An 11,781-nucleotide genomic window follows, 5' to 3' on the forward strand; every position below is an offset into this window, starting at 1 on the left:
AGCAGTTCTTTTTTTTTTACTTTAGTATTTTTTAACATCAAAAATTGATACCTGTGGTTTTTTGTTTGTTTGTTTGTTTGTTTGTTTTTGGTACGCGGGCCTCTCACTGCTGTGGCCTCTCCCGTTGCAGAGCACAGGCTCCAGACGCACAGACTCAGCGGCCATGGCTCACGGGCCCAGCCGCTCCGCGGCATGTGGGATCTTCCCGTACGGGGGCACGAACCCGTGTCCCCTGCATCGGCAGGCGGACTCTCAACCACTGTGCCACCAGGGAAGCCCGATACCTGTGTTTTTAAATACAAATTTAACCCTTCTGCCACAGAATGTAAGATTGGTACCTTAAAACAGGGGCCTAGATATGTAAGAAACTTGAATCACCATAAGTTCATAAAGCATTTTACATTTTAATAACCATAAGGTTATGAAGCATTTTGTATTATGGTCAGTAGGGCTTGTCAGACTTGAAAATTAAATAAATTGGAAGCTAAAATACTGTCTTTTCCAGGTTATTCTCAAGTTAAAAAAGATTTATTTATATATTAAAAAGTAGTTAAACATGGCTACCCATTGAAGAAAATTGCACATTTAGAATACTGTGTTTATTTAGCTTTCATTTCAATGTTGTATTGGGTTGGCCAGAAAGTTTGTTCGAGTTTTTCCGTACGATGTTAATGGAACTTTTTGGCCAACCCAATATTTTCAAAAGATAAACTAGTAAGTGTTAATAATTTTTTTTAAGAAGTAGCAGTAATATTTTTCTTTTTACAGGTTGAAGAAGAAGGCTTACAAATTTGTGTTGAAATATGTGGTTGTGCCCTACAGCTAGACCTTCATGATGATCCCAAAACTAAATGTCTAATTTATAAAACAATTGCACATTTTTTGCCAAATGATTTGGAGATTCTCAGGATTTGTGCACTCTCAATATTTTTTCTTGAGCGCTCCTTGGAAGCTTATCATACTGTTGAAGAGCTTTACAAACGTCCAGATGAAGAATATAATGAAGGCACAAGTAGTGTTCAAAATCGTGTTCGTTTTGAATTACTTCCAATTTTGAAAAAGGGATTGTTTTTTGATCCTGAATTCTGGAACTTCATAATGATTAAGAAAAACTGTGTAGCATTACTGAGTGATAAATCAGCAGTTAGATTTCTAAATGAAAGTACACTGGAAAATTCTACAGGTAATGTAAGAAAGGCAGTGGAACAGCAAGGTTTAGATGAAGGACTTGACTCTCTTACAGATCAGAGCACTGGAGAGCTTGATCCTGATGATATATCTGGAGTGCAACCAAAAGGTCATATTAATGCAAAGAAAAACCTCACAGCTCTTAATGCTTCCAGAGTAGATCACAATGTCCCAAGGCATCGGTGTATGTTATGTAACAAGGAATTTCTAGGTGGTCACATTGTAAGGCATGCCCAGGCTCATCAGAAAAAGGGCAGTTTTTCATGTGTGATATGTGGTAGAAAATTTAGAAACAGAGGACTTATGCAGAAGCATTTAAAGAATCATGTTAAGAAAATACAGAGACAGCAACTTGCTGCAGCTCAACAGGAGGATCAGGAAAATCCTGCTTTGGAAGAAATAAATTATTCTGATACTTTCATTTCATTTGAAAATGGGAAGTCTGATAATAAGGATTTGGAAGTAGAGACTATTACTCGTTCCAGTGATGGAAACAAAGATGTCATCCCTTCACATGTGGGTGAATTCATTGAAATTCCCAGAAGTGTATCAGAAGATGTTATTGAAAATATTACTGAAAATGGCAATCCTGATACTTCTTTAAATAATGTCTCAGAGCCATTACCTGTATGTGTGGATGACTATGAGGAGGAAGAAGACGAAGAAGGTGATTATGAAGAAGATGATTACGACCTGAATCAGGAAACTTCAGTACTTCATAAAATCAATGGAACCGTGTGCCATCCAAAAGACATATATGCGACAGATCAAGAAGGAAACTTTAAGTGCCCCGCTCTTGGCTGTGTCAGGATATTTAAAAGAATTGGATTTCTAAATAAGCATGCAAGGACTGTACATCCAACTGATTTAAATGTGCGGCAAACAGTAATGAAGTGGAGCAAAGGAAAATGCAAATTTTGTCAAAGGCAGTTTGAAGATTCTCAACATTTTATAGATCACCTTAATAGACACAGCTATCCAAATGTGTACTTTTGTTTGCATTTTAATTGTAATGAGTCATTTAAGCTGCCAATCCAACTTGCTCAGCACACAAAAAGTCACAGGATATTTCAAGCTCAGTGTAGTTTTCCAGAATGCCATGAGCTTTTTGAAGATCTTCCTCTGCTATATGAACATGAAGCTCAGCACTATTTAAGTAAAACACCAGAATCATCTGCACAACCAAGTGAAACAATTCTTTGGGATGTTCTTACAGACTCAAAATCTAATCATCAGGAAAAAGACTCATCTAGTAATGAGAAACAAACTGTTAGTCTACCAGTTTCTACTAGCAAATCAAGGAAAGATCCTACAGAACCAAAGACATGTATAGAAAGTATGGAAAAGAAAACAGACCGTTTAGTTCAGAATGGAAATGAACATTCTGATCACACTGTTTCTGATATAAGCTTGACAGACCAAAAGATGCCTGACATAGAGCCAAATTCTGAAAATAATTGTATTAGTGATTTAGTCAATGGACACAGTGGAATAGAGCAAACACCTTTAGTTTCCTCAGATCCTGCTTTGAAAATTGATACAAATAGAATCAGGACAGAAAACGGTTCCATTTTACCTAGTGTTGTACCACAAGAACACAGTACCCTGCCAGTACCTCAGGCACCTTCCAAACCAAATCAGACGAGTGAACATACTTCATATGGCTTAATTTTAACAAAGCCATATGTCAGACCATTGCCTCCCAGTTACCTTGATGAACGGTACCTTAGTATGCCAAAACGCAGAAAATTTCTGACTGATAGGGTAGATGCCTGTTCTGATCAAGATAACGTTTGTAAAAAATCAGTGAAAAGATTAAGATGTGGCAAATGCCTGACCACCTACTGTAATGCAGAAGCACTTGAGGCTCACCTTGCACAAAAGAAATGTCAGACACTCTTTGGATTTGATTCAGATGATGAAAGTAAGTCTTCTATCTTCTCAGCAGGTATATCTGTAGAAATAGAAAATGCCATAGATCTTTGTAAGGTTAAAAAAATTAACATTTATATAACACAGGTAATAAAGCACTACCCCATACATTATTTCCTTTAATCCATACAACCACCATGAGGTGCTATCACTATTCCTGTTTTATAGATCAAGCAACTGACATTCACAAGTAATTTGCGTAGGCATACATACACCTGTGAACTTGTGGAAGCCAGAACTTGAACACAGTTTTTTCAGACTTCTGGATCATACTCTTTAACTGTATCCGAGGCTTTTCTTCATTCCAAGTTTTATGTAATAAGAGATCTAAAACAAAGTAATTATGATGGAAATGTTTTTCATCTGCATGCCAGAAATGTAAACCAAGTTGAGCCTCTATTACAAAAACAAAAATAAGAAAAAACCAGAAAATAATTGAAAAATAAAACTGAGCAAAAGAAGAGCTTGCCTTTCTACTAATATTAATATTCTTTAAATGAGTAAGGGTATAAATAAACAGGAAATCTAACTTAGAATACTAGATGAACATCTATAAATATGAATTAACAGACGTGTTCTGTTTTACAGGTGCCTGATAAAAATGTTTCAGAACGATCTGTCGATCAAGCAGTAGTGTGCAAAAAGCACTACAAGAAAATGCATCATCAGTTTGCTATTTCCCTGATGGCCTTAATTTTAGAGCGGTCTTGGATTACTAAAGATAAAGACAAAGCACATTTTCTAGAATGAACCCACAGAGGAGATGTGCTGGTTTAGACTCCAAAAGGGTTATTACAAAACTCCCAAAGTACCAGTTATCCAGAAAAAACACATTTTTTTAAGAAGTCGATGATGATTAATAGCAGCATGTTCAGTTTCGCTTATGTGAGAAACATATGCAGGCAACTAGTCAAAAAGAATAACCAGCTATGGCCTTACAGAAAGGGAAAAACCCATTATGAAAAAAGGGGGGGGGTGGTTTACAATAAACAACTTAGAAGTATTCCACAAATAGGGTTTGTTTTCTTGTCATGCCTAATCAGGTTATGTCCTCCTTTCTGGTCAAACATGCTTTAAGGAACCATTTCTGTTTGTTTATTATTACTTAGAAACTGATTGATAAGATGAAAGTAAAACGATTTATCACCATCCTAGCTATAAAAGATTGTACCTTGTTTCCAGATGATTGATTAGGTCAAAGTTCAATGAATGACTTGCCAGCATTTAAAATTAACAAACAAAAGTAGACAAAACAGCAGTGCTTTGCTAATAAGCTCTTGACAGAACCTTCCACTTTCCATTTTTATAATACCAATGAGTTATATTTAAAAGGCAGCAGCGTCAATGGAAAACATATTATCAGTAACTCTGGGAAGAGATGGGAGGATCTAAGACCATTAAAGGCTATCTTAGTTGAAAGAAAACACTGAATTGCAAATTCTTCAATGTGAATAATGGTATAAGCACACTGGGATATTTCTGTTTGTATATAGAGTAGTGTTAGGACATTGCTTGATGATTCATAGTAAGGTCCTTTAGACATTAATGTGAGTTATCTAAGTACAGTCCTATAAAAATAACTTGACTATAAAAAGAAAAATATGCAGCTAAGAATCCGGTCAAGAATTCATTGGTTTTATTCAATTAGGAGAGTTAATTCTAAAATAAGCCATATTACTTATGCTTTCTTATTTATTTCTGATGAATTTGGTCTGAATAGTAATTTTTATATATAAAAAGAAATATTTACACAAAAATTTGCACAGCAAGAACACAGTAAGATATATTGATGCATTTATTTTCTTTGATGACCAGTAATTTTCCTAAGGAAGATTTTAACTTAATAGTCAATAAATCATTAAAACAAAAAGGTTTTTTTTAAAATACCCTCTCAGATGTGTTCGACTTGTATAGTCTTTAAAAGAAGAAGCTTAAAAATTTCCTTTTACCTAACAGTGTGTTAATCTATAGCAGGAGTAAAATGAACAAAAATGCAAAGGCAAATTCTTCAAAAACAGAGCTATTAACATACCAATGTCAACCAGATATTCCAGTTATTCCAACTGATACATTCTTGTTCAAAGTATATAATCTCATCAGACCCTACTATTATAAATTTCTGGATATTAAAGCTTCTTGAATGAAGTCACTAAGGAAGTGTGACTTTTCTTCCAGGGTAGCATCCAGGCTTTATTAAATTAGGATTTCCAGGTCATGATAAATCAGATATCTAAAAAACTACCCAATTTTATTAGTTTATTTATCATAGGCATTCACTACTATGCAATTGATAGTCATAAGTCCATATCAATCAAGTCAGGTTTTTGTTTTGTTATGTAGCCTACATTAGGCTGTGGAATTTACATTTAAATAACATAAGTAAACAACTCGATAAGGTTTTTAAATCCTTTAAGGTCAACTAAAGAAAAAAATGTTTTCCATACTTCCTGATACTAAAAATATAATACTTGAGTTCTATTTCAGTTCAGTCTAAAATACATCATGTAATAAAAAGTATTTGGAAACTAGTTCATATGGACAATGAAGTTATTTTGAAATATTTCTGCTATGTACATTTTCCAGATGTTTAAAATCACAGCTTAACATTTTATCACATTTTTAACTTTTTATTTTTTATAAGTTGTAACTATTGACATAAATCCATGTCTGCAAATTATTTTCATTCATTTTGCAGTTCATACCAAGATGTTTTAAACATATTCCACGTGTTATTTTTTTGTCTTTGAGGTTTTATTTCTACTTTTGTGTTGGTAAGGGAAAACTTTCTGAAAGACTGAGATCAAATTGGTTTATACATAACTAGATCAAGAAATGTTTTATAAAATTCTATTTGACCACATTGTTTTAACCTCTTTATATACTTATCAAATAATTGCTATTGAAAGAATGTGTACATTTTCTTATGTATGCCTTATAAAACATAAACTTACATCATTTTGCTTTTACGGGGTGCATAAACTTCCAACAGTTCCAATGTGGGATTCAGAAGACAAGGAAGCTTTCTTCTTATTCCTCAAATTCTTCTCTTTTTCTTTTCTACTCCTTCTACTTTAAGGATGTGTTTATCTTACATGGACCAAGTTTCAATCCTTCATTTTCAAATAAAAATTTCCTTTGAAACATTAAATATTAACTTTCTGCTATGTTTCAGTAAGGTCAAAAAAATAGCAAATCTGAATTTTTGCTGCTCATATTATGGGGAAGATAGATAGAAAAGGAGAACCTTCGTGGACAGGGGCACTGGTACTTTGGGCTTCAGTCATTTTTTTTTTTTTTAAACCACCAATTATATAATGAAAACATAACATAACATTGAACTTGCGATTCTTTTCAAATCACACTTGAAGGTTCAGCTGTACTCCTTTCATGTTTGGTTCAAACTGTAGTATGGGTGGAAAACCTAAAAGGGATGGTAGTGTTTATTTTTTAATTTATTTGGTACTGTAAAACACCATTTCAGAATGACTAAATGCTGCATATGCATTTTGGAATTGTTAATATGTGAAAGATATTACAGATTCAGCAAGAAAGGAAATTTGTGCTTCCTTGTTGAACATTAAATTATTTTACTTTGCATTTTATAAGAGTACAAATTAAAACTGAGCCATTGAACTGCAATAAATCAACAGTGTCTCATTTCAAGAAATTTTTTGTACTGTACATAGATTTGTTCAATAAAACATTGTCCTTGTTGGTAATGAAGTTGTTCAGTTTTATGTAGCACATTACTTCAAAAGGAATTAGGCTTAAGGTATATGTTAAATAAATTTCTATTATGTTTCATAAGAGAATGAGGTATTTCAGTTAATATTACCATATTCAGGTTATTGAGTGATTTTTTTTTTTTTTTTTTTTTTTTTTTGGTACGCGGGCCTCTCACTGTTGTGGCCTCTCCCGTTGCGGAGCACAGGCTCCGGACGCGCAGGCTCAGCGGCCATGGCTCACGGGCCCAGCCGCTCCGCGGCATATGGGATCCTCCCAGACCGGGGCACGAACCCGTATCCCCTGCATCGGCAGGCGGACTCTCAACCACTGCGCCACCAGGGAGGCCCTATTGAGTGATTTTAAAGAATATAGAAAACTCAAAGTCTACACAAAATAGATATTTTTAGACATTGTTTAAACTAATGTCCATATGCAGGAATTACAAGTTGATAGAACACTGGTTACTAAAGTCATTTCAGGTAAGTGGTTTCAGTGTGAAATAGTACCCTCTGGAAACTTAGTAGGTGGAAAACGAATATCAGAACTCTCCAAGACACTGGATGGACTGATCTGCACTGGTAATTCTTCAGAGATGAAGAGCCTCTGGTGGAACTTAAAGACTGTGAAGTCGCTTTGAAATAAGATGTAAATTATGAAAATTACTTCCTACAAAAGTATTTCAATGGGAAAACGTTCAAGCCAATTAGTAATCTGTATCTAAAAGTGGGGTCCTTGGGCATGAGGGCTCCTACTCTTTTGGCTCACTAACAAAGGAAAACCTCCTACACTTTTTGCTATAACTTGCAGCTTGGGGCTGAAGTAGAGAGAAACTCTTTGATACGATGAGCACTGCAAATGAAAGAACAGATATTGTGTTAATTACGGTGATTTGCACATATTACAAATGTTATGCTTTGAAAAACTGAGAAAGTTACTGAAACATTCTAGAGCTGAGATTAGAATTCTCCATCTATGATTTATGGTCATATGATCTTAGACTATTACATGTATTGAGGTATTTAGATAAAGTTATTGGGGTTATCTAGACTTTACATTTTTTCTTTTTTGAAATTTGAGTAATGCTGGGAAGCAATCAAATATTAAATACACTTCCAAGATAAACAAATTAGATTGCTTTCATAGCATAAGATCCATACTAATTTCAAGAATCAACTGATAACAAGGCCAGAAATTTGGGCTGTATATCAATATTTAAAATGGAGGCGATCCAATATTACATGGAATAAAAACTAAAGGGAGAGAGGTTCATGCCTTATTTATGGGTGCTGCAACTGGAGAAGAAATTACTGTGTACCAGGTTACTTTATATGTGTTACCTCTTATTGTTAAAACAACCCAAAGGTAGATATGAACAATGCTTTTTAGACACCAAGGCTCAGAAAGGTTAAATAACTTGACTATTCACACAGCTAGTAAATGGAGAGGTGGAACTGAAAAGTCGGATGTTTCCTCCTAAAATCCTGCCATGCAGTTTCCATTCTGCCATGCAGTTTTCCCTACAAATTGTACAGCATGAGTGGATCTAATATATCCAGATGGAGAGGGTTAGTCTTGCCTAAGGATCAGTGATTTCACAAAGGATGAAGTCCGGTACAGACATGGCTGTTTGATGTTCCATTCTCTTCTACTAGCAGTGATTCTTAAGAGTGTGGTCCCCAGAAGAGCAGAATCGCTGTCACCTGAGAACTTGTTAGAAATGCTAAATTTTGGGGAGTTCCCTGGCGGTCCAGTTGTTAGGAGTCTGCGCTTTCACTGCCATGTCCCCAGGGATCGGGGAACTAAGATCCCATAAGCCACGAGGCGTGCCCGCCGCCCCCCCCCCCCCAAAAAAAAGCTAAATTTTTGATCAGGTGAGGGACCAATCTGTCGTTTAACAAGTCCTCCAGGTGGTTCTGATACACACTAAGGTTTGAAAACCACAGATCTAAAGCAACCAGTTTCTTCATAAAGTATTAAATTTATAGAGCCTTAGAAATTCAATTTCCAGGACATTTAAAGAAGTCCCCTATTAATAGGTACTTAAATAACTACTGTTTAATGAATGGATATTTTAACATCTAATACCCCAAAACCATTCTAATCTAAAGAACTTTTTTCAAAGTATTCAGAGATTCAAACTACCACAATGTAATTTAATGAAAACAGCTCAAAGATGTGTGGAGATCAGCTATATTCAAATTCCAGCATGATAGTTTTAAGGCAATTAAGTGTACCCCACTGAGCTCAGACTTCCACATCTGTTAAAAGGGGAGAGCCGTTCTTGCAAGGTTAAGAATTAAGCTCCTGAAGGGAGCTGAGGCCTTCCTGTTAATGATTTTACTAACTTTCTCTTGGTTCCAGCCAAAACCAGCCATGCTGTTTTATTCCATGCATTTTTCACTACTGCTCCCTTTACCTGTAATTCTTTTTCCGCCCCACTCCTCATTCTTTGCTTAATCTTCTTGGGCATCACCACACTCTCCAGAAAGCCTAATCTCGACAATTCTGGATTTCTCCGTTGAAACCTATTTCTCCCAGTCTTCCTCCTCTCAGTAAACAGCAACTCCAGTTGCCCAAACCAAATCCTTGCAATCATCCCTGACTCATTATCGTGTCCTTCACTCTCACCTGGACTACTGTATTAATCTAGTTGGGTTCCCTGCCTCTACCGTTGCCCTTCTGGCAGTCTGTTCTAGACACCAGCAGCCAAAATGATACTGTTTGAAACAAGTAAGATCATGCCATTCCTCAGTTTAAAATCCTCCAATAGCTTTACAATTCATTCATTTATTCAACAAATATTTATTGCATACCTACTATATGCCAGCCTCTGTAATAGGCAATTGAAAAAAAAAAAAAAAAAAAAGAAACATAAAAAACCCTGAATCTCAGAACTCACATTCTACCGGGGGGTGGGGGGGCGGGTAGGGAGGGGGGACAAAAATACAATATAAGAGAAAAATTAAGTGTGTAGGGAAAGTATAAGTAAGCATGGCATTGTAGGTGGTGTTTAAACAGGATGATGATAAGATATGATGATACCACCTCTTTGATAACTGTTGAGCAGGGAAAGTAATGAATGAGGTTAAGGAAAAGAGAGCCACTCATATCTGAGGGGAAAATGTGCTAGGCTGAATAGCAAGAGCAAAGGCTCCGAGGCAAGGACCTGCATGGCAAGTTTAAGGAACAAAATAGCAAGGGAACCACTGACTGGTCTGGAGTGAGAGACTGAGAGAATAATAGGAAATGCAGAGAGAGGTAAAAGATAAAAGCCAAAGTTTTTACAGTGGGCTGCAAGACTCTAGACTGCGCTGATACAGTAGCCACTAGCCACAAGTGGCTATTAAAATTTAATTAAAATTCAAATAAAATTTAAAATTCGCCAGCTGAGCTGTACTAGCCACATTACAATAGCTCAATAACCATATGTGCCCGATGGTTACTGTATTAGCTCAGATGCAGAATATTTTCATCTCAGAAAGCACTTTTGGACAAGTGGTTCTATATCAGTGGTTCTCAACTTGGGGAATTTTGCCCCCGCCCCCCAGGAAACATTTGAGGAACAAGGTATTTTTGGTAGTGGGGAGGAGATGCTACTGGCATCTAGTGGGGAGAGGTCAGGGATGCTGAAGCATCCTACAATGTTGTGGGACAGACCCACAACAAAGAATTATCCTGCCCAAAATGTTAGTAGTGCCACGGTTGAGAAACCCTGCTCTAGATCAATCTTGACAACTCCAATCTCACTACTCACTGCTTTCTCTTTGCACCAGCTGCTGCAGCCTCCTGGCCTCCTTCCTACATGCCAAGCACTCTGTTCTTTCCTCAGAACCTCTACTTTTGCTTCTTCCTAGAACACTCTTCTGTGGTTCAGTTTCTCACTTTTTTCAGGTCTTTCCTTCAATGTCACTTAGAGAAGCCTTTCTTCACAGCCTGTATAAAATAGGAACATCCTCTCCTCCATCCCTCTTTTTGATTTCTCTCCATAGAATTTCCTGCCATAGTATAGTTTCTTTTATGTTTATTGTCTATTTCCTTCCACTAGAATACAAGCTCCAAAGGACTTGCATTTATTCCCAGCATAAAGAACAGTGTCTGGCAAGTCATGCTCAGTAAACACATTTTTTAAAAATGAACGAATGAAAAAGTTGGGCATGTCTTTTTCCATTTGGTTCCACACTAGTATTGTGAGCACTTACCTCTTTATTTGCAACACTCGCAAAAGCTCCCTGAAGGAGGGTCTGTCATTTCTCGGAATCTTCAATATCTAGCATAGTAGGCACTCAATGCTTAATGACAAATGAAGAATTGCTATCTGATGAGTAAATGGTACCCCCAATAACATCCACTGGCAAATCACTTTAACCATGGTTTGAATGCCTTATTTTAAAGACTGTATTTACAGTTCATTTTGACTGATATTTAGCTGTGATATATTTTTTTTAAAAGTTAAATCTGCTCACCTGTTATCTGCAGGTGTGTACATTTCAGCTACTAACTGGCAATAATCTAATTAAATGTTAACAAATCTAAAATATGGCTAAAACAATGGAAGGAGACAGAAGCCAGTGACAATGCGTTGAAGTCTGAAGTTTCCCTCTCGTGAATGTTGACACCAACAGTGGTAACAATAGCTAATATATACTGGGCTCTTTCTACGCGCCAGGCACAGTTCTTCACCCCCTCCCTGCGCTTCAACAACCCTATGAAGTAGGTATCTCTACTAGATCCGTTTCGAGACAGAAAACTGGAAGACCAAAGAGATTGCTCTCGGTCACAGTTAGTAAATGACGTGATAAAACCCTGGGAATCTGGCTTTCAAAGACCCCAACCTTAAACTATTCGAGATACTGCCTCGCCTAAAGCCAAGCCAGCGAGGATAAGAAGGGAAGCAACAGCGGACCGCAGCTTGTTGGGGAGTTTAAGTCAGCTGCA

The 11,781-nt window shown here is 36.6% G+C and overlaps 1 protein-coding gene across 3 annotated transcripts in view; it reads left to right on the forward strand.

The window, feature by feature from the left end:
- ZNF654 (zinc finger protein 654) overlaps positions 1–3,798 on the forward strand; it is an 88,082-nt gene extending 84,284 nt beyond the window's left edge. For 2 of the 3 annotated variants that reach the window (XM_060098631.1, XM_060098632.1), the window contains exons 8-9: positions 769–3,112; positions 3,709–3,798. In XM_060098631.1, the coding sequence (XP_059954614.1) occupies positions 769–3,112; positions 3,709–3,716 (2,352 nt within the window). In that variant the 3' untranslated portion in view covers positions 3,717–3,798. The other variant, XM_060098630.1, reaches the window with a different exon arrangement.
- Positions 3,799–11,781: the final 7,983 nt, after the last annotated feature.

The sequence above is a fragment of the Mesoplodon densirostris genome, chromosome 5 (assembly GCF_025265405.1).
Source record: "Mesoplodon densirostris isolate mMesDen1 chromosome 5, mMesDen1 primary haplotype, whole genome shotgun sequence".
In the NCBI taxonomy this organism is placed as follows: domain Eukaryota; kingdom Metazoa; phylum Chordata; class Mammalia; order Artiodactyla; family Ziphiidae; genus Mesoplodon; species Mesoplodon densirostris.